Consider the following 19,801-nt stretch of genomic DNA (forward strand, 5'->3'; position numbering starts at 1 on the left):
TTTCACTTATTTACCAAACATCGCCACGATAAACTGGTATGCATTGTCTTTTCCTAATAAACTTTGTATTCTTGTCTAATTTGCATCACAGATGGCAGATCAACAAACCCCTGAAATGCTCCGTCTCTCTCTTCAAGACCTAATCCTTCGAGTGAAAATCTGCAATCTCGGTGACATTGAGGAAACTCTCTCTGAAGCACTCGATCCTCCATCATCCAAGAATATTCGTCGGGCGATAGAGGCACTCAAAGCAGTCAAGGCTCTTACTAACACTGAAGTGTTGACACCCTTAGGCAGGCAACTCGCTCAACTGCCACTGGATGTGTTCTTAGGCAAGTTAATCCTGTATGGTGCTCTGTTTCAATGTGTAGATTCAACGGTGAGCATCGCGGCCATTTTATCCTGCAAATCCCCTTTTGTACATACAGCCGCATCGAGCAATGCCACACAGGCTGCAAAACGTGCTTTTGATCGAGGTGAGTGAACATATTTCCCTCGTGGGTTCTATTCCATAAGTGCTTATAAAAATGTAGGGAATTCCGATCTGTTGTCTGTCTACAACGCTTACTGTGCGTGGAAAAAATGCCGTGAGACACCAAGAATGAACGAGTTCACGTTCTGTCGAAAGAACTGCTTGAGCCCCCAAGCACTGTTAAACATAGAAGATGTCAAAACTCAATTGCTAGTTTCCCTAGTTGATACAGGCCTGGTAAAGCTGGATGTTTCCGAAGAAGCTGATTTGAGCAGGTTAGTATTTCCTACCTACCACTAGCTGAAACTAATGCTAATGTGAGCCAAAGGGCACGATTTTCTGGACGCAGACGCCAGTTTTTCACAGTGCCCGAACGACTGGATGTCAATAGCAGCAATGACCTGGTTGTAAACTCTGTTATTGCATGGAGTTTCTACCCTAGGATTTTGACCCGCCAAGGGAAAGGATGGAGGAACATTTCAAACAATCAGTCAGTGGTTCTCCACACGACATCAGTAAATAAGACTGCAGAACTTTCAACAAAGTGGCTCTCCTATTATCATATAATGCAGTCACGAAATCGGAACTACAACGCGCATGAGACGAGCGCGGTCGAGGACTTTCCCATTGCGTTGCTCTGCGGTGATGTTGAGTTCAAGGTATGTGTTACAACGGTCCGCTATGTTAGCTTTCACACTGAGATATAGCTGATCACTCTTTGTTATTTTTTCCTTTATTTTGCAGATGTATTCTGGGGTGGTGTCAATAGACGGTAATCGCATTAGATTCTCGGTGAAAGATTGGAAGTCGATGATGGCGCTCAAAGCCTTGAGCACCAGGATTCGAGATATCATTTCCCAGATCTTCCGAAATCCTAAGAAAGACTTAACGATCGATCAGAAGGATTGGTTTGATATCTTGCAGCAAGTGTTCATTCAGCAGAAAGAAAAGAGAAGCGAAAAGAGCCAAAGAAGGTAATATGCTATTCCTTGGCTTCACTTCCCTAGTGTCCAGCCCACATCCATTTCTTGGTGATTTGAGATAAAATGTGATTCCATTAGGGATGAAATATACTTGGCAAAATCTCTTTTCTGCTCCTTTGCATGATTCGAAGGACTAATGCGACCTCCCTCGCTACATGGGCTTATATTGGCTTTCCAAAATCCAAATCAATCATTTCGATCTCGACTTAACTATACATTCTACGGTGCGGGACCTATAGGTCAAATCAAACCCGGTTCAAAAATTTAGCAAACTTATTGACACTCACCCTCTTATTGGGGTTGCCCATCACGTCCCAGGTCGAGTTCTCGCAGGCACGCCTCGGCAGCGTGCCCTGAAGAACAGGTACTCCATATAGATTCCACGTTATTGCAAGGTATGGGTGTCTCTTCCCGTCTAGAGGGTTATGTACCGCACACGCGGAGTATGAACACTGCATAGTACATACGTATATACCGACGGCTGAGTCACTCATGTCTTTCGTCTATTCCGCTTGTTGGACATTTCAAAACGCGGTAGAGTTACCGTTGTACTCCACAGGACTCCATGCAGGTTAAGAGAGGCAAAGTGGAGTACAATAGCACAGCATCTGAGTTAAAATAGATTTACCCCTCAAACATACCTGACTTACATGATTATGCAGCGACTCCTCGATCTCTGACAAAATGAGTCGGGCAAAGTCTTCAAGATACATTATTGGTCCCACTGTATGTTTGGTATGAACATTCATAGGTCTATACGATACAAATGGACGTCCAAATATACGGTCCCAAAAGTGCATCTTGGTAACATATTGCATCCTTTTTTGCCTGTTATTGGGCCAAGGTGTAACAACAAAGGGAGGACTGGCAGGCGAGGGGATCACCCCCATCTTTGTGATACCATCGACCGCTAGCTCTTTCAATACAAGATATTTTGCGTAATCCCGCGCAGAGAGTAGAAATCTTCGGAATTGATTCAGAAAGGACATGCCAACATGTAAATCCCTATGATATACCCTTTACCAGCCCCGTTAAAAGCAGTAAAATTCTGGGGATAAGTCATAGCAACTCATTCCTCATTGGATGACATCATGTCTGCAACCCGAAAGCTCTGATGATAACCTACTTACCTGCATATATATGTATGCAGAAAGTTTTGTGTCTCAGCCAGCTCTTTGTCCTTGGCCAACATATTTCTTGATGAAAGAAGCAAAGCTTGAAAGTGTGCATTCTCTGTGCTGGGTGGGGGAAGCCCCTGATAGACATGGATTCCTCGTCACGGTCGGGATCAATGGTAGCTTTGAGTGCCACAAAGAACCTTCATCATTTGACCTGCTATTTTAAGATTCATGTTTTCGATCTGGGTACATACAGAAAGAAGTCTCACTTGGGGTGTTGCACCGCTCTATTCGATATGTGTGTTTACTCCGTACCAACACCCGAAAAGCATTCCCGGTGGGGACGTATTTTCCGGGACATGCGGTCCCAATGGACTCGTCAATTCAACAGGCACTCTTGGAAGGTATCGATCGTGGGTTCTGCAGGGCGGGAAAATGTCCCGTAAATATAGCTATACATAAATTAGATGTGTACGATGCGACAGCCTGCAGAACGCATCTTCGATTGAAGGTAAGAGATTAGCAAGAGCTTCCATCAGCTAAAGAAACGTCAATGCAGAGAGGAATCTTGGGTCGAGGCATTGCAAGTGTAGCTTAGTTATACCTGAAGAGGTACTCATACTTCGAAGTGCTTCTATCGTCGGAATAGCTCCATTTTTTCCAAAGAAGCGTTTGCAAAGTCAAGGCATTAAAAACCAGACCAGAGGAATAGCAGTACATTTTCAGAGCTTCATTATTTCTCCTGTCCTCTGTAGTCATACCAATGAAACACTAATAGTGTTACGTGGCACCACTCTTGTTGTACATACGTATGCGACTCCGTACAAGCAACTTTTACCCTTTTGATCTGGGCTCTTCGCACTCTACAGGCTTGATGTTCGTGCGTCAATGTATGGGTGCGGTTGATGCTGGCTCCAGTCAAAACTGCCATGCCAGGGGGATTTTCTAACCATGTGGACCTTTGGCATCTGCAAAGAGACGCAGTCTCAAGTGATACACAGTCAAAGCCTAAGAAAATAAGAATTATCTCTTTTGGTACCCGGACACAGTCACTCGAGCCTCTAGCTTCCAGCAGTGTCTCTCGACTCAATTACCGGACGAAGATTCAAGCCGCAACCTCAGCTCTGCTCCCAACTTGATATCAGAGACCTAGAAGATCCTCGTTCTCATTGCCCTGGCCTGAAACGTAATATTCTAAATCGAATATAATGGCTGAAAAAGAAGCTACAGAGAGTCCCTGCGTTCTTAAGCTTCCTTCTGTCTATTGTCACCCTCGATAATGTAATGAGCTCACTGTGCTCGAAGGAATGATGGCCTAAGGCCATTGAGATTCTTTCCTCCTTTGTCAGAGTTGCACACAGTTGTGAAGAGGGAGAAACCAAAGGTAACACAAGTTCACGTGTAACATATCTGAAGACAAATAGTGGGAGCTTGTGTATCCAGGAGGGGGAAGAGGATGATGGAAAGGGTTCTTTTTTGATCATGATGAGATCTGAGTGGACACACTCGCACTTAAAGCTAGAGAAAGAGAATTGTCAGCCGGCTGCTTTTGGATAGCTCCCTACTCTAATCTTGTTCAAAGGAGGTATACTATGATAAGTTGTAAGATAAGCCACATATTCAAAGAGCATCGCAAGTTAGACAAAGTAGGGCTGATAACCTTAACAGTGAACTCAAAATATTAGACCGGGAAAGATTGGAGGGCCAAGGCGCGGGTATGCGGTGTAGAAAAAATACGTTTGGCTCAGAAAACGGTGCACATCGCACTTATATCAATGTTGGGTTGGTACTGCTGCAGGCCCGTAGTCGATGCTCGGTGTGTGTGTCTCAGACCGTCTACGTCGATAACTTGGCTCCTAGGTTCGTCACAACTTACACCTCGAAGTCTTCCGGGGCCCGAGGGCCACGAGTACGAAAGTGCTTGATGTCGGTGTGGACAAGTTGGCGGTCAGAATAAGACCAAATGAGCCCAAGTGTACCAACACCTAGACGGTCTTTGAGAAGGCCTAATTTGTACTCCAGCTGTAGGGTATTTGAAAGAAAAACGCGGCTAGATTAACTGCAATATTTAGCTAGGCCTAGAAATTATTTTCGCATGAAGCGAGTGTCTATTCCTTTTCTCCAACTGTGCTTGTAACTCTCTGTCGGCATTTATTATGCTGTGAATACCAAAAGCAACATGGAGATAAAGCTGGCCAAGAGTTAATTTACCTTTTGTCGTTGGTTTGCGTGCTTGGCTGTGATTTGTGAATTTGATCATGATTGCTCCAAATTGGCAACACAGTTCCTCATTATCCTTGGGAAAAAGGCTGCAATCTGCTCGTCGCACAAAAATGGAATTTACCCGTACCAGGAGGAATATCAAAATTCACTTGCAAAATCTCGCCAGCCTGGAGATGCATTATTTTGTTATTCAGCTGAACATCCAATGAAAAGACTCTTCTGGGTGTGAGCTTCAACGATCAGCTTTAGAAACGGGTGGCATGGATCTTCTCGGAAGTCGACAAACACTCGCATATGCAATCACGGGTGGATGCAGCTGAAACCGCTATGACCACACACTAGAGGCTCCACAATCTATTATTTGATTGACCAAGGGCGACTCGCATGGGAAGAGAACCACCGCAAGGAAAGATAATCCAACCAGGTCACGGAGGAGAGTGGTTCGATAACGGCGGAAACCTTCGCAATGCAAGGTTGTCTTCAATCAGAGCGGCAAGTTAGGCGAGGTTGCGGAGGCCACACGCGTCCCCTGGTCATCTCAGAATTTCGTCGACAATTCCCATGATCGGTTGTATGTGCTCCAAATTCAGCAAGAAAGCCAGAGAATTTCTGACAAGCCTGCGTGTCCGTGCATGCGCGCGTCCCAATCTCCAGAGATCTCATGGCAGAGGGGGTGTCAACGAGGTGACAAGGGTAACGGGCTAAACCCTGTTCGCTTTTGGGCAGTGCATTAGCCTCGGATAGGTAACCGGGGGGTTTTTTGAAAGCTCATGGGGGCGAAAGGTTGTGAAGGACTTTGAGGTAACCCTGGCCTCCTAGTCTCTCCTCGTTGAAATATTCCCTTTTTGGATCCATTCGATGGGGTTGAGAGTTTTTAGCCCATTAATGAGTTCCACGCTGTCTACCATGCCGATGAATCACCACGACTCATTGAAACCAGCCGAGAGATACGAAGCAGAGAGCAGGTGTGAGGGTTCAGTGAGTGGGTGAGTGAGTGCGGAGAAAGAAAGAAAGAAAGGAGAGAGGGTCATTCGAAACGACGACATCCGAATCTGCTCACAAGCTCGGGTCTTGGCGCTCATGGATCTTCGACGGCGTCTGTTTTGGCCTTACATACGTGGCTGCTGCAACCACCAGTCAATTCGCTTGCTTACTCCATCATGAGGCTGCTCGGCCTCAATTTCACCGGCCTTGATCTGTTCTGGTTTCCAAGAGTCGTGTCGTGAGTGGCGTTATTTTGCGACTTTCACCCTTTGTTTGGAGTTCAATCTCAGCCGGATAGTCCCCAAGGCTGATCTGACCAACGAGGACAGATCGTCCCAGTCTTTGGGTGACGCGGAGCGGAAAGATCGCAAGTTGGAAAAAAGGATTCTGCCAGGAAATGCTATCTCAGCCACGTAGCACATCGCTGGTGGTCACAGCCCATGAGAGAGCCAGGGCGGTAAAAGAGTCTGGACCGCCCTCAGCACTTCGCATATGATTGGGTTGCTGTCCTGATCCGTCGTTCGCTCGCTCCATCACGGTGGGGATCAATGGGTGAAGCAAGAGTGCGTGCGTAAGGCAGCGAAAACCCGCAACGTCCCCATCAAAGTCTCTTGGTATCTGGTTTGTCAAGGCAGCCCGCTCGTGACTTTCATTCGGTTGATGCGCAACCCCATGACTGGATGAAGGTGGCACTTTGTGCAAAGAACGGAATTCCCCGTCTTTGTTGCATCCAATCCCTGCTCTCTCGTCCTACATCGACCGCGGGTGGCTTAATGCCAAGCATACTATCCCTTGTCGACCTCTGCGTTGTCAATCCGGAGGGTCTGCCCCGCCATGGCAACCCTGGATGGATGGGGGGATTATCAATTCCATGCCTGTCAATGTCCCATTTGCTTGCTGAACAGGAATCCAAAGACGCCAGACTGTGATGTGCCGTCAAGCAAAGTGTCACTTTTTCGCGGTTCAACCACGACAATAATTCGGAACCGTTTGTTGAATTCACAACGTGGAGTCTGAACTCTGCCATTTTGCCAAGTAACATATCAGCATGCCGAACCCGCAAGGCAGGCTTGACGAGCAGATCTACACTTCCATCACAGGGCGCGCCTCGCTGACCTGTAAATCAAATCTGCGCTGGGGCCAGCTCCCGATTTTAGGTGGTGATGAAGGAAACATAATATTTTTTCAATGGGGTGACATTTGGCATTCACTTTTACGAGTCATACCATTGCGCTCGGCGATTTGACTAAGACGGCAGCGAGATCCCCGACACTGAGGTTGCCAACATGAGAACTATTCATGTGCTCGAGCATTGTCACTTCAACCGCATCGCTTCTGGACGTGGATTGAATCCTGACTACTAAGCGAATTTGGCCCGTGCTAAGAATAGCCGCCATTACCACCGTCGCAGGGGGGGCGGGGAACGAAACTTTATTCAAAGCTCTGTCCATCGAAGCCCTGCAAATTCCTCCGTCATTCCGTGAGATCTTTGCACATCCCTGTTGCGTCTTCCTGGATGTTCATCGATGGGTTGAAATACATAATATCCCTCACTTTCGAATAGCCGTGGCGGTGGAATTGAAAGTTGTGGAATTAACCAAGGTAACCGGACAGCGAGAGAAACTGGCGGTTTTCATGACTTTCGCCTCGATGAATTCCCCGATGTTCAATATTTCATAACCGGAGATTTTCATTCAAGGTTGCTTAGAAATGTAAGAGGAGAGCAAAGGCCCAACGGAATGTCATCCATCGCACAAACACGAGACGTCTCAGGCATATGAAACGGGGATGCATCTTTCATAATGTACCCTCATGTAGGGACCGAGCCGGCATCGCTCCCCAAGGGATTTGATGGGATGATGCAATGTGAGGTTAATTGATTCCTTGCATGCTTCTCTATACGCACATACTCAATACATAATTGCAGATACATGCTCTTGTCCTTGCCTGCCTTGTGTTTCTTTTGTGTGCGTGTGCGGGAGCACTAAACCTTGTGCCTTGCAGTAGTACCCAGGAAAGCATTGAGACAGACAATTCTTTCCTTGAGGTAGCTTCCCGCTTCTGTGGTCGCAAAAATTATCATACATATGTCCCTGACAATATCTCTGACGCAGGTACGGAACCCGGCACTCCGTACATACGCTGCCTATTATACTCCGTACATGCAGCAAGCCTGGGAGGGTGGGCGGGCCTGGATGGGGTTGTGGATAAGGTAGTGGTGAGGCAGAGCTGGCAGCAACTCCAGGAGATCGACATAATAATATAGCCATGTACTCGATACCCCAAAATGTTGATTTTGAATGAATCTCCATTGCCCCGTACAAGCGGATGTGCGTCGCTTCTAGCGGTTACGAGCCCGGCATGAGCCGTCGATCCACTCCAAATAACCGCGTGTTCGGTTTTGTAACTCGTCACTCCAGAGGAGGAAAGGCTTTGGAGAATTTATTTATAAAAGCCTTGATTTTTTGCACCCTCTCCGACAGCGAATATTCTCCCACCGATATACGCCATCATTCCCGACGTTGACAATAGTTATGTCCCTGGAAATCCAATTTCCATTTCCATATAACTTCGTCAATGGTCAGTTACGTGAATACGCCTCGAAATAAGTCAATCTTAATGTTTCAAGGCCCGTTGGTTCGAAGCTGAAAGATTAGACGACTGGGATCAGTGTGGTTTTCTGGTTTTGCCTTGCTGGGGAGATAATAGTCCATGTAACTTCAGAGAAGTATCTCCTGACCGGGCTTGGAACTGAAAAAGCATTTTCGAGACAAGGTTTATCGAGGGCTACACGGAGCACCTTTTATTGCAAGTTGTTGTTTCGTTGGCTCTGGTGAGATTGAGAGGTCCTCAGCCATCGAGGTTAACATTCCATAATTGGCGCAAAAGGAGGGGCTCTCTCATCGTGCATTTTTCAGCCCGTATTGCTAGAACTTGTTGTCGAAAAGTCCAAGATTGATGGAATCTCTCACCCGTGAGGGCAATGCAGGGTATGCCCCCCTCGCTGAATTGAAGACAGTGCAGAAGCTCCATAACCGGTCTCCAAACCTGAAATGGGCCAACCGTTCTCAGGCCCCAAGGCCCCAAGTCCGAACTCGGGATTTGAAAAGATGACGGAGTCCGGAATAATGAGAAGATGCATAACTCCGTACCTGCTGGCTTGTCAAATCATTCCGCTCGTCGAATTTGGAGTGAAATCAATGGGGTCCAAGGGACTAAAGCCCGTCCCATGTGAATAACTCACGGAGCCAAAAAAAAAAAAAAAATGAAAATGAAAAAATAGAAAAAGTAAAAAAAAAAAAGGGATGAAAAACCACCAGGATGGAAACGAATCCCAAAAATGAGATTATCCACCCTTCAAAACATACAACCAATCAAACCAACAAATCATAGGAGCGGGATCCTCCTATGGGACTGATATTTCCACGACCTGCGCCTCTCCTGTCGGCACAACCCATGTCCTATTTTTATTTTTTTTGGGTCCGGGAAGGGAACGGTCCCTGAGCTTCGGCTTTGGAAACTTTGTTGTCCCATTCGTGGCTTTCTTTTCGCTCCACGGTATGGGACTTGTCCTGGCATGCACAAGAAGGGGCAAAAAGGGAGAAAAAAAAAAAAAAAAAAAAAAAAAAAAAATTAGACTTGTATGTTTACCATGGGACAGACGGGCAAGCAGCTCCTTTTCTTTTTCTTTTCGATCCGTTTTCTTTTTTGAGGGTTGGAGAAGATCGCTCCCGCCCGAGGCCCATGAAATGCTTCCCAGATTTTGAGATGTCGGGAATACCACAGGAATGGAGCCTCTCTACTCTCTCTTTTTGTGTAGCCATGCATTGGCCCATGTTCACACGACATGCTCCGTACTATTGCCACCTCAGAGAGAGCTTGACTCCCTTTTTTTGGTCAAAGCAAGAATATTCACCGGCGAATTCTCCCACGGAGGATAAACCCACGACCAGAATACGGAGAATGCGCTTGAAGAATGCCCCGCGATTGGGTGCTAGTGACGGCTGCTTGATTTGGGCTTCAAAAATTTAGTTTGCCAACCCATCTCCTTCCCGCTGCAACTGCACATCATCAACCAGGATCGCTGGTGCAAGACTGAGGAGGAGAATCCAGATGCACGTATTTTCTTGTCACACGCGAAACCTTTTTTCCTTTTTTTCCTTTTTCTTTTTTTTTTTTTTTTTTGGGGTGTTTGGTATTTTTACAAAAGGGTATGTTACATCCTTCGGTCATGTAAGTAAAACCACCTGTAAAACCTTGAGAGGGCAGTAACCGCGCTAATTCCCCAAGGTTGCGGATTAAATCATCTTGAAACTCTTATCCAACAAACAACTGCGCCGCTCTCGCTTCACCTGGCTGCAGAAGGTGATGGTGTTCGTATAAAGAGCTTTGGGATAGCTATATTGCACACGCATGGGGAGTATATGTGGGTTTCACAGCAAGGAGGCGCAGGGCTAAGGAGGCTGTTTCCCTTGACCATACTTTGGTATAGTTCTTGATTGATGTGATGCATCTCTCGACGAACAAGGACTTGGATGTATGATCCAACGAGCAGCAACCTCGAATTAGCAGAGTCGACATTGTGTTTTGGAGGGGGTAGAAGTATGCCGGGATGTGCTGTGGGAGTGCATAACGGCGTTACAAGAATCATTCTACGGAGGAGTCTCGTATGCTCCGTAAAACCCCTGTTCAATAGCGTGTTTGCAAATCTCGACTTGGAAGCGCCTTCTCGAATTTGTGTGGAATTACACCGAAGCGATAGATAACAAAAAAAGGAGCTTCGAGAAAGAGACAGGGACGTATGGGCTGGAAGAGAAGTCCATCCAGCTGGAGTCTATTACTCCGAGTGCTAGGAAACTTTGCATTAATGCATTTTTACGATTTGGAACCAAAAGCTGTTGATGGCGCGGCTGTGATATTCTTTTGGACTTCTCGAAAGATGGAAAGAATACACCAGGTTCAGGCGGTACGACCTCGAATGCAGAAATTGAAAGAGGGGTTTCCAATTGCGCATCCTCTGTTCTCCCAACTGGACGCAAACCCAAGCACTCAACAAGTGAAAGCCTCAAATTGTGAATAATACAAAGCTTTGCGAGGCAAATTGTCCATTCTTCGAACGTGATTTCGCTGGGCTGTGGTTGTTTCTTCTTTTGATCTCCGATTCCTGGGAATGTGGCTGGGGTTGGGCGAGGCACATCAATGGATTCTGACAAGGAGGACTCCAGAGCTGCACACGAGATCCTGTGGATCACAACCTGCAGCTCACGATGTGATGGCTGATCTGTGAAGGGACAACCTGAATCTTCCTGTGACGCAGAGTTGATGTCTTTGTTTCCAAAGGACCGTTTGGGAAGGTCGCCAAAATGGCAGATCAAGCTTTTGCTCCACCTTTCAGTCGATGCTCAACAGCTGAAACGGATTAGCTATTTCAGGAGCTTGCTTCGCCCTGAGCAGAGCACGTTCTCAAAACCTCAACACATTGGGCGAGGGAGCCAGGAAAGGCAACTAAACTTTCTTTGATCTTAAGTCCGTCGGGACCCTTGTCGGTTCGGAATCCACAGAGAGGTTGGAGCGCGAGGCGGGCTTTGAGAATGCGAAGTCGGAACGTCTTGTGACGATGTTATCCATATTATTGGCCAATAAGACCTGGTCAGGACAGAGCGTCTGGTGGTAACATTCGTACTCCGTACAGGCCAACGGTACTTTTTTCCATGCCTCTCTTTCTCGATGGGCTTATCGTTCTGGCAGGTTGCACGGAAGTCGATCACACATTGCATAACCGCTTCGTCCTTGTGCTAGCTTGAACCCCACGAATCCCGTTTGGGTTCTGAGTTGTCAAAAGATCCACACTGGCTTCGAGCTTGGACAGGGTCAATAATAATCCAAACGGGCAGAGCAGAGGTCACTAACTCTGGAGTAAGATTCATCCATTATTACTCGGATGTGATATTCCGCCATCAGGGTCCAATTCGAGCGAAACACAGAGAGAGAGAGAGAGATTCGCTTAGTCGACAGATTGGCTGAGAGGCAGTGATCAGGGCTGGCGTTGTGAAGCGGTCATCTGGGGCTAGTAATGTATGGTCATTTACGCACCTTTTCGTGTATGATACGTTTCGGCCCAGTACCAATCGGTACGGACAAGTCATCAGGGCTTGCGGGATCTAGGCCAGTGGGCGAAAAATACACTCAAAACCAACATTGCCAACATGTTATTTGTCCGTGTTGCTTTCGGGCTGTATCGCCCTGACGGCGCGAGTAATCGAGAAGCGGGTTTCGCTGAGACTTTCTCGCCCAGCGAGCTCCAGAGAAAACCTTGGGACTCTCGATTAAACTTCTTTGAGCGGAACAGCCTTTGACGACCAAGTTCCTTTATGGCTCCAGAGCACAGACGTGTTGTGAAGTCACTTCTTAGGTACGAAAGTATGGACAGACATACATACTTACTATGTATATTCCTTGCGCCGGACGTAAATCATGGCGAAGGAGCGTCTTTACAGGCACATATAAATATCGCGCAGCCGCGGACCCGATCTAACAAATAGCAGGACTCTAGATGTATGTCAGGTCGTATGTACTCCGTACTGTACGCTCTTAATCTTGGACATCGAAAAAGGCCGTTGTACCCACACTGCAGGGCCATGTGTTGATTCATTCTTGCGTGCTGTTCCTGACCCTCCTTCGACTTGATTAAATTGTCGCTTGGTGCTAGCCTCCCTGGATTGGACGCGGTGGTACATGGTCAATTCCTTCTCGTCTGCAAGAATTTAGGGATCCTTTCACACCTCCGCTGAACACCACGCTCCTAGATTTATATTCTTATTTTTATTTTTCGCGCCAAAGTCGACTCTGCTTGGCTGACGAGACGCGAGGGACAGTCCAATATCCGTTGAAGAAGAAGGGGTCAGAAGGCGAATCATAATCCGCAGAGCGTCCAAGGGTGCGTGCGGGAGCGTCACCCAGGTGTATCCACCGGGCCATCTTCCACGGTTGAACGGCGCGAGTGGCTCTCTGACTAGCGTTTGCTGTTTCTCGCCAGCACCAAAAGGAAACATCCCAACACCCTTCCCTCCACCGCCCGCCGCCGCCGCCGCCGCCGCCGCCGGCCGCCCACCCACCCACCACACACGCCCTCCCCCAGCCTCCACATTTTTGCTTGAGCCCACAGTCGTTCACGCTGCCTGAACTTACAGCAAAGTATTATCGGACCAGCGCAGGTAATGTGATCACCATCTCTTTCGTTCTTGTTTGTTCCCTCTTTTTTAACTATCCTCTTTCTGTACCTTCTCCCATTTCTCACTTTCCTTCTCCCTTTGCCTTTTTTTTCCCGTCCCCCACTTATGGGTTTCGTCCCATATACCCAATCATTCTGTTTATGATTGTATGACCCTTGCCACTGCCCTTGGATTTTTTATTTTTTATTTTTTTTCTATTTTACATTAGCTCCATTTTCCATTTCCTGTGCCTTTTCGCTGCTGCTGCTGCTGCTTCTTGCATACGTTTCGTACTTCCTGCATGCTCCGGCTCTGCTGCTTCTCAACCTCCAACTCGCCGCACATTTGACTGATATCTTGTCACTACGTCGTTCCTTTTGCGATTCAGATTCAGCCAAAAAGCACAGCAAATCAAGAGATCAAAAAGAAGTAAAATAAAAGGGAAAAAAAAGAAAGCGTGAATCTCCTACGACTCGTCACGACTGCTACGAATGATATTTCATGCTTGGTTGCGTTGTTGCGTTCTCGTCGCCTAATCTCTCGACCCGCAGTCAATGTACTCAGTCCACCAAGTACCAAACATCGAAAGCTCTTCCGGTCTCGTTTGACATTTCTGGGAAATACCAAGACGCGACTTGACTGACCGCTCCTTGTACGGTTTGCTCTCTTTTAATTTATTTCTCCCCTTCCATGCTTGAGCAGGCTCCGCGAGTGATCCACGGCGAGACGCAGTTCTCGCAGTCCACTGTGGGCAGCCCCATTTCTTGACCTTGACCGGTTGTACCTCCTTTTGCGGACGTTGTTTTCTGACACGAAAAAGGACAAGGATACCAAACAAGTGCTTCCGTGTACAATTACCTACGATTGCATTTGAATTTTTCTGAGCGTTGTGTATGCTTTCACGTTATTGACGACGCCGGGTTAGATCATTTGACCTAGACTTTTGTTGCTGTTATATTGAATGAGCTCCGAAGAACGCGACACGTTGCTACTTTGAGTGGCATTGCTGAAGAGCCAGTTGATATTCGACGCGTACGAGACTCACGATCCATATACGATCCTCGCTTCGCCCTAATTTTTCCTTCGCGACCACCGCTCGTTTGAAGGACCTGCTATCCATTACCAATTTCTGTCCAAAAAAATTTCGTTTCGGACCGGAAAGCTGGAGCTGCCGTCGATATCCCAAGTTCACACCCGCAACCCCGTTGATATCCCGTTTTACAATCATCACGCGTCTCAAAGACCTCTCTTTGGTGCTGACAGGTTGCGATCTCTGTGTCTTCCTGACCCGCAGCTGACGGTCCTGGGAGGAAACCCATCAATCTCGGGCTTAAAGCACGACGTTTCTGGGTCACCTACGTCAATTCCCGCAGCAACACATCCTGGTGGTCCAGGATCTGAGCTTTCAAGCCACTCTCCGCCTCTATCTGAGCCGAAAGTATCTCAGTCATCATTGGCTGAGAGGACTGGAGGGGTCAATCACAGGCCTCCTTTGGAATCCACGCGCCAGACAGATTACGTGGGCGCAGGGGAGAGTTATCTCCAGAGTTCAACGAATTTGGGAACCATGAACCAAACTCAGTCATATATGGACGTACATTCGTCACATTTACCTTCGGCGCAGGCATATACGTCCCAACCCGGGGCTGTTGAAACACTATCACACTATCCGTATCAACAGCCTCCTCTTTTACAGCCTGGACCCACCGCTTATGCACCAACGACCAGCGCATACCCGTATGGTTATTCGAACCCTGTTACCTCCCCTCAGTCAAGCAGCCAACCAGTGACAAATTCCCTCGCTCCACATGCTCCTGCTCAGATTTTACCTTTACCTGGTAGGTATCTTCAAGTGCGGGGAGAATCTATGAATAAAGCATGGGCCGTTTGCTAATCAATATCATAGCTATGACGACTACTCCAAATCCCCACGGATATGCTGGATCTAATACCCATACTCCGCCTTATAATGTGCCTCATACTTTTGACACTACCGGCCAGGTAGCGCCTCCAGGAATGAAACCAAGAGTGACTGCCACACTTTGGGAAGATGAGGGTACTCTATGTTTTCAAGTGGAAGCGAAGGGCGTCTGTGTCGCTCGTAGAGAAGGTTCGTTCGCGCTAACTTTTGCAATTAGTTTTAATTTGAATTGACTGATGTTCTCCGCAGATAACCACATGATCAATGGTACTAAATTGTTAAATGTTGCTGGGATGACCAGAGGAAGGAGGGATGGTATTCTTAAGAGTGAAAAGGTCCGGCATGTGGTTAAAATCGGGCCCATGCATCTCAAGGGTGTCTGGTGAGTCTCTTGGGATTGCAACGATTTATGAATACTTAGCTGATCGAATTTTCAGGATTCCCTTTGAGCGTGCCCTTGAATTTGCCAATAAAGAGAAAATTACAGACTTGCTTTACCCGCTGTTTGTTCATAACATTGGAGGTCTTTTGTACCATCCATCGAATCAAACGAGGCCGAACTCGATTGTTGCAGCCACTGAACGAAGACGGATTGAGGCAAACCAGCAACAGAGTCGCTCTGTCCAAGGACCGCAACCACCACCGTTGCACCACCATCACTCCATGCACAACCCTGTTACTTCACAAGTTACCCAACCTTCCAGCCAGGCTCTCATTCCTGCCGGTCGACCAAGTTTTGAACGTGCCCACACATTTCCGACTCCTCCTGCGAGTGCCTCTAGTCTGGTGGGCGTGACAAATCAGGGCAGCTCTTATGATTGGGCTGGAAATGTCCATAATTCGCATGCGTTATCAATTGAGACGGGATTGGGTAATTCGAGGTCGATGCCAACCACTCCCGCAACAACACCTCCAAGCTCCAACTTGCAAAGCATGCAATCGTACCAAAGCCAGCAGACATATGACTCCAAATCATATTACCCTTCCGCCCCCTCCAGCCAGCCCCCCTTTACCTCACAACAGCCAACCGCTACCCAGAATATGTCCAGGTATGTGAGACAAGGCTCGACGACTTTTGAACGAGCTATGACTACCGGAAATGATTCGGACCTACGGCATACTAACAAATATCTACACAGCCAGGGAAATGGGCAAGTGACCCATGGTACAGCAGTAGGAGAGGGAGGACAAGAGCATGAGAGTGAATATATCAACGACACCAACGGTCCCTATAGCGGCAATCGTGGATCTTACAATTACAGCACTGGTCATTCTAGCAGCAATTTGCATGGAGAGCCTACCCATTTATCCTCCGATATTACGAACTCGGCGTCCAGCACAAATGGGACTGATAGGATAGGTTCAAGGCCAAGTGCACAGAGCCAGTGGACACCCGGTTACTCAACTCCACGCCTCGGACCGCCCAGCAGCCTATATAATGTTGTCAGTGATACAAGGAGCACTCCCGCAAACGGTCCTGGGGGAGATACTTACTCTGCTTCGTCAAACTCGGCGTCTGTCTACCCGTCTTCGGGTTTGAACGGTTCCGGTAAGCGTTCCAGGGACGATGACGATCAAGAGGAAACTTCCCGAGCCGACAGCCAACATTGCGAGGTTAGTTACGAGCACAAACGGCGAAAAACACTTACCGAAAACCCTATCGGGGGCCCCGTGGGCGGCGCATCGCTTGCTCTCCAGAGCTTGAAGAATGGGGGTATGCCACGCCGCCGTTAAGAACCATCGGGTACTCGCACCACCCTATGGTGATTATATGGTGAACCGGAAATTTACCATGGTCGGATGGGTTCGTTCTCCTCTCCTCAGCTCTCGAACCACCTTTTTTAGCGGCGACGTACCACGGTCCCTGTCATCATGTTTCCGCTATCACTTAGTGGTGTGGCGAGAAATTATAATTGCGAATTCAGTAATCGGACTATTTTTGAACGCTACCTCACGATGCATCTATTCAATCCGTTGCTGACATTATATTCCTCAAAGTCTCGGCTACTTACATCGTTGTCGGTAGCCGCGAAATCGAGAGTCAATCCCTAGAGTTTAAGGGACAGCAGCCCAATATATCGCTTTATACAGTTACTATGCCTCCCCTTTACTGCCGAGTTTCTCGGGATATTAAATGATCGTGATATTCAGCCTAGCCATGTAATCAAGGCGATGTTGTGCTCTTTTCTCTTGAAGACCGTGGTTTAAGCACCGGCTCGTTGAAATATTTGTCTTCGCGTTTTCACTTATTGTCTCTTCCTTCTCCACACTAAACTGTCTCAACCTCTACAATTCACCTTTTGCTGTTCAATCCTCGCCGCTTATCATTCGTCATTTATAAAACAAAAAAATTGATGATGATGATGACACGAATCTCCTTGATACAGATGTTTTGTCTTCTGCTCAGCAAGCCTTTACTCTTTAGATCGAGGCTGGTCATCTGGTTTTTTGCACTCGAATTTCTACTAATTCTTCACTTTGATGACTCGCATGAGGAAAACGCTCGATGAATCTGCTACCCGGCTCTGTTATGTTCCAGTCAGCGAGTTGTTCAAAAAGCGACTACACTTCCGATGCATTGGTGATGCTTATGAACTGGAGCGAAGAATACTTTTTGTCTTTTCTATGAAAGAATTCCTCTTTGTTTGTTTTCTTCTTACAAGCCACTCTTACCTTTCTACTTCAAGAACTCCCTTTTGTTTTTTCTGATCGGTCCCTTCCACTGCATCTTTTTTGTTCCCCTTCCAACTATACTCTCGTATTTTTTTTTTTTTTTTTTAAAGTCTCTCTGATGGGCCTGGTTGGTGCAGATTTTGGATTAAGGTGCGGTATTTCCATGTTCGTTTTATCCTTTCGCCATGTCATAGATCAATGGGTGAATGAATGAATGATATCATGGCCTTTTCAATTCAAACCATCCTGTGTTTTTGTATTCTTGTAGTTATCTCTCGATCTGTGTGTTGTTGGGCATAACCGGCATTTCACTCTGACAGCTCGCAATGCCATTGAATTTCTGATCGTTGTAGCCTCTGTAATTGTTGAGTTGAGTAAGGTTACAGCGATGCGACACGTGATGCCTTAACTAGTTAGGTAATTCCACGTGAGCTGCAGGTCATCTCGGGGGATCGCCTTCCGCCTTTCGAAACAAGCGCGACGGGTGGCTAGGCTTGATTTGGAGAAATAAAAACATGACATGTGCTCGCTGCGTCTCTCGCTTCATCCTTAAACGTCGTATCTGATCCAACTGAGAGGATCGATCCTTGCGAGGTCACAGTGCTATTTATCTGGCCAGGGGATAGCCGGTTCCTGATGACATCGCAGTTTTGGGACACTAGGCAGCCCCTCTGTTCAACCCGTTAACCGCCACTTCAGCCTCCACAGGAACTTCGATGAACAAAAAAGCCCAAAGCTCAGAATTTTTTTTTTTTTTTTTTTTTATTACCGATGCCAACTGTTTACTGATATTGTGGTGCCTGTACTACATTGGTGAAAGGAACTTTAGACCAAAACAAGTGAGGAAAAACGTCAAAAATGCCTCAACCACAATTTACCGTTTCTCCTGCGCTCCGCGATATCATCAGCAAACCTTCTCCTGCAAACATCGACCAATTCGACCCCTGGAACTCTTCTTCAACAGGCCACCAGCGAGCTGAGAATCCATATACTGGCACTTCCTGGCGAGAAACGAGGAATCAAAAGCTCGCCGCACAGCTTAAAGGGACGGCAGGCGATACTAGGCTAGATCATGAGGGCGAATGGAAGTGGGTAACGCCGGAAGAGAGAGAGAAAGAGATACGGAAGAACGAGAAGACAGGGGATATTAGGTCCTTTTTTGGGGTAAAGAAAAGAATTCAGAGAGAGTCCGCGGATGAGAAGAAAATCGGGCAAAACTTGATGGACAGTGTTGTGCATGACGTGCCCTCCTTCGACCGGGCCTTTTCTTCAGAGCCACTAACTGAGCCTTCACGACCCTTCCCAGAAGCTATGCCTTATTTGCCACAGCCAGCACAATCGTCGCTGAGGAATAAAGGTATATTTAGCAATTTGACCATCTACATCAATGGGTCTACCTTCCCCCTAATATCGGACCACAAGGTTAAACAGATTCTCGTCAATAATGGCGCGAGCATCTCTATATCTCTTGCAAGACGCACTGTCACACATGTCATCCTCGGTCGTCCAAATGCATTGAAAACCAGAGATCTGGCTAAAGTAGGGGCTGGAGGTGGTCTCTCTGCAGGGAAACTACAACGAGAGATTCAGCGTATAAGTGGGAAAGGCGTTAAGTTTGTTGGTGTTGAGTGGTGCGTATTTATTGATTTTTTTTTTTTTTTGTTTCTTATTTATTTTTATCCCATATTCTATTCTTTGCATTCAATCTCACTTTATTTTTTCGTAGGGTCCTGGAAAGCATCAAAGCAGGTCGCCGTTTGCCCGAAGCGCGGTTTGCTAATTTGCATACAGCATCTGTTAAGCAGAGAAGCGTGATGGCTGATTTTGCTGTTTGAAGAGCTGTAGAAAGCTCTTTTTTTCCCACTGTATCTGGCTGTTTTGCGCCCTGCGGGTCACTAGAAGAACAGATACTCGCTCCATGGATAGATCCGCACGATACATTGGTGCTACAACACTACGGGTTGTTGCGACCACTTAATCTTAGGGCCGAGGTGCGGAGGTGGGAGTCAATCCCTCGCTCATTGAATGGCTCTATTCCTTTGACCCTCGAGTTGAGCAAGGAGGAGCATCCAACTTGCCGCCAGTGAGCGAAAGGAGCGTGTTGGACCGTGGCGACTGGCTTTAATTGGTTGTGCCGGGGTGTCTGCCTTAGCTCAGCTCCGCCAAATCCGGGAATGGTATAGAGTGGAACACACCATCTAAGTTGCATTAGTCTG

General features: G+C 47.2%; 5 protein-coding genes across 6 annotated transcripts; 3 read left to right on the forward strand and 2 right to left on the reverse strand.

Annotated features, from left to right (window-relative positions):
• Nucleotides 1-91: 91 nt before the first annotated feature.
• Nucleotides 92-1,612, forward strand: D8B26_002231 (uncharacterized protein; the record flags this gene model as incomplete). The annotated part of the gene is made up of 4 exons (XM_066123762.1): nt 92-476; nt 534-747; nt 801-1,131; nt 1,217-1,612. 4 exons carry the CDS (start codon nt 92-94, stop codon nt 1,448-1,450), a joined length of 1,164 nt encoding a protein of 387 aa, XP_065979837.1. The 3' UTR covers nt 1,451-1,612.
• Nucleotides 1,613-1,700: 88 nt separating this feature from the next.
• D8B26_002232 (uncharacterized protein) lies at nt 1,701-2,168 on the reverse strand (the record flags this gene model as incomplete). The annotated part of the gene is made up of 2 exons (XM_066123763.1): nt 1,701-1,958; nt 2,097-2,168. 2 exons carry the CDS (start codon nt 2,166-2,168, stop codon nt 1,701-1,703), a joined length of 330 nt encoding a protein of 109 aa, XP_065979838.1.
• A 4,695-nt stretch (nt 2,169-6,863) lies between these two features.
• Nucleotides 6,864-7,376, reverse strand: D8B26_002233 (uncharacterized protein). Its single transcript, XM_066123764.1, has one exon. It carries the CDS (start codon nt 7,229-7,231, stop codon nt 7,001-7,003), a length of 231 nt encoding a protein of 76 aa, XP_065979839.1. The 5' UTR covers nt 7,232-7,376; the 3' UTR covers nt 6,864-7,000.
• A 6,425-nt stretch (nt 7,377-13,801) lies between these two features.
• On the forward strand, nt 13,802-17,915 carry D8B26_002234 (uncharacterized protein). Of its 2 annotated transcripts, XM_066123766.1 has the most exons (6): nt 13,802-14,829; nt 14,898-15,101; nt 15,162-15,294; nt 15,350-15,961; nt 16,052-16,461; nt 16,532-17,915. In XM_066123766.1, exons 1-6 carry the CDS (start codon nt 14,559-14,561, stop codon nt 16,615-16,617), a joined length of 1,716 nt encoding a protein of 571 aa, XP_065979841.1. In that variant the 5' UTR covers nt 13,802-14,558; the 3' UTR covers nt 16,618-17,915. The 2 variants fall into 2 exon arrangements, with proteins under 2 accessions (XP_065979841.1, XP_065979840.1); XM_066123765.1 differs by having other exon boundaries at nt 16,052-17,915.
• Nucleotides 17,916-18,443: 528 nt separating this feature from the next.
• Nucleotides 18,444-19,790, forward strand: D8B26_002235 (uncharacterized protein; the record flags this gene model as incomplete). Its single annotated transcript, XM_003066158.2, has 2 exons — nt 18,444-19,216; nt 19,312-19,790. The coding sequence occupies 2 exons, from the start codon at nt 18,444-18,446 to the stop codon at nt 19,418-19,420; spliced, it is 882 nt and encodes a 293-aa protein (XP_003066204.2). The 3' UTR covers nt 19,421-19,790.
• Between the last annotated feature and the right edge of the window lie 11 nt (nt 19,791-19,801).

Source organism: Coccidioides posadasii, chromosome 1 (genome assembly GCF_018416015.2).
Source record: "Coccidioides posadasii str. Silveira chromosome 1, complete sequence".
Taxonomy (NCBI): Eukaryota; Fungi; Ascomycota; class Eurotiomycetes; order Onygenales; family Onygenaceae; genus Coccidioides; species Coccidioides posadasii.

Coding starts and splice junctions, on each gene's coding strand:
- D8B26_002234 (XM_066123765.1), top strand. CDS start 14,559: ATGAACCAAACTCAGTCATATATGGACGTACATTCGTCACATTTACCT. Junction 14,830..14,897: donor TCAGATTTTACCTTTACCTG/GTAGGTATCTTC, acceptor TCAATATCATAG/CTATGACGACTACTCCAAAT. Junction 15,962..16,051: donor GCTACCCAGAATATGTCCAG/GTATGTGAGACA, acceptor ATATCTACACAG/CCAGGGAAATGGGCAAGTGA.
- D8B26_002233 (XM_066123764.1), bottom strand. CDS start 7,231: ATGGACAGAGCTTTGAATAAAGTTTCGTTCCCCGCCCCCCCTGCGACG.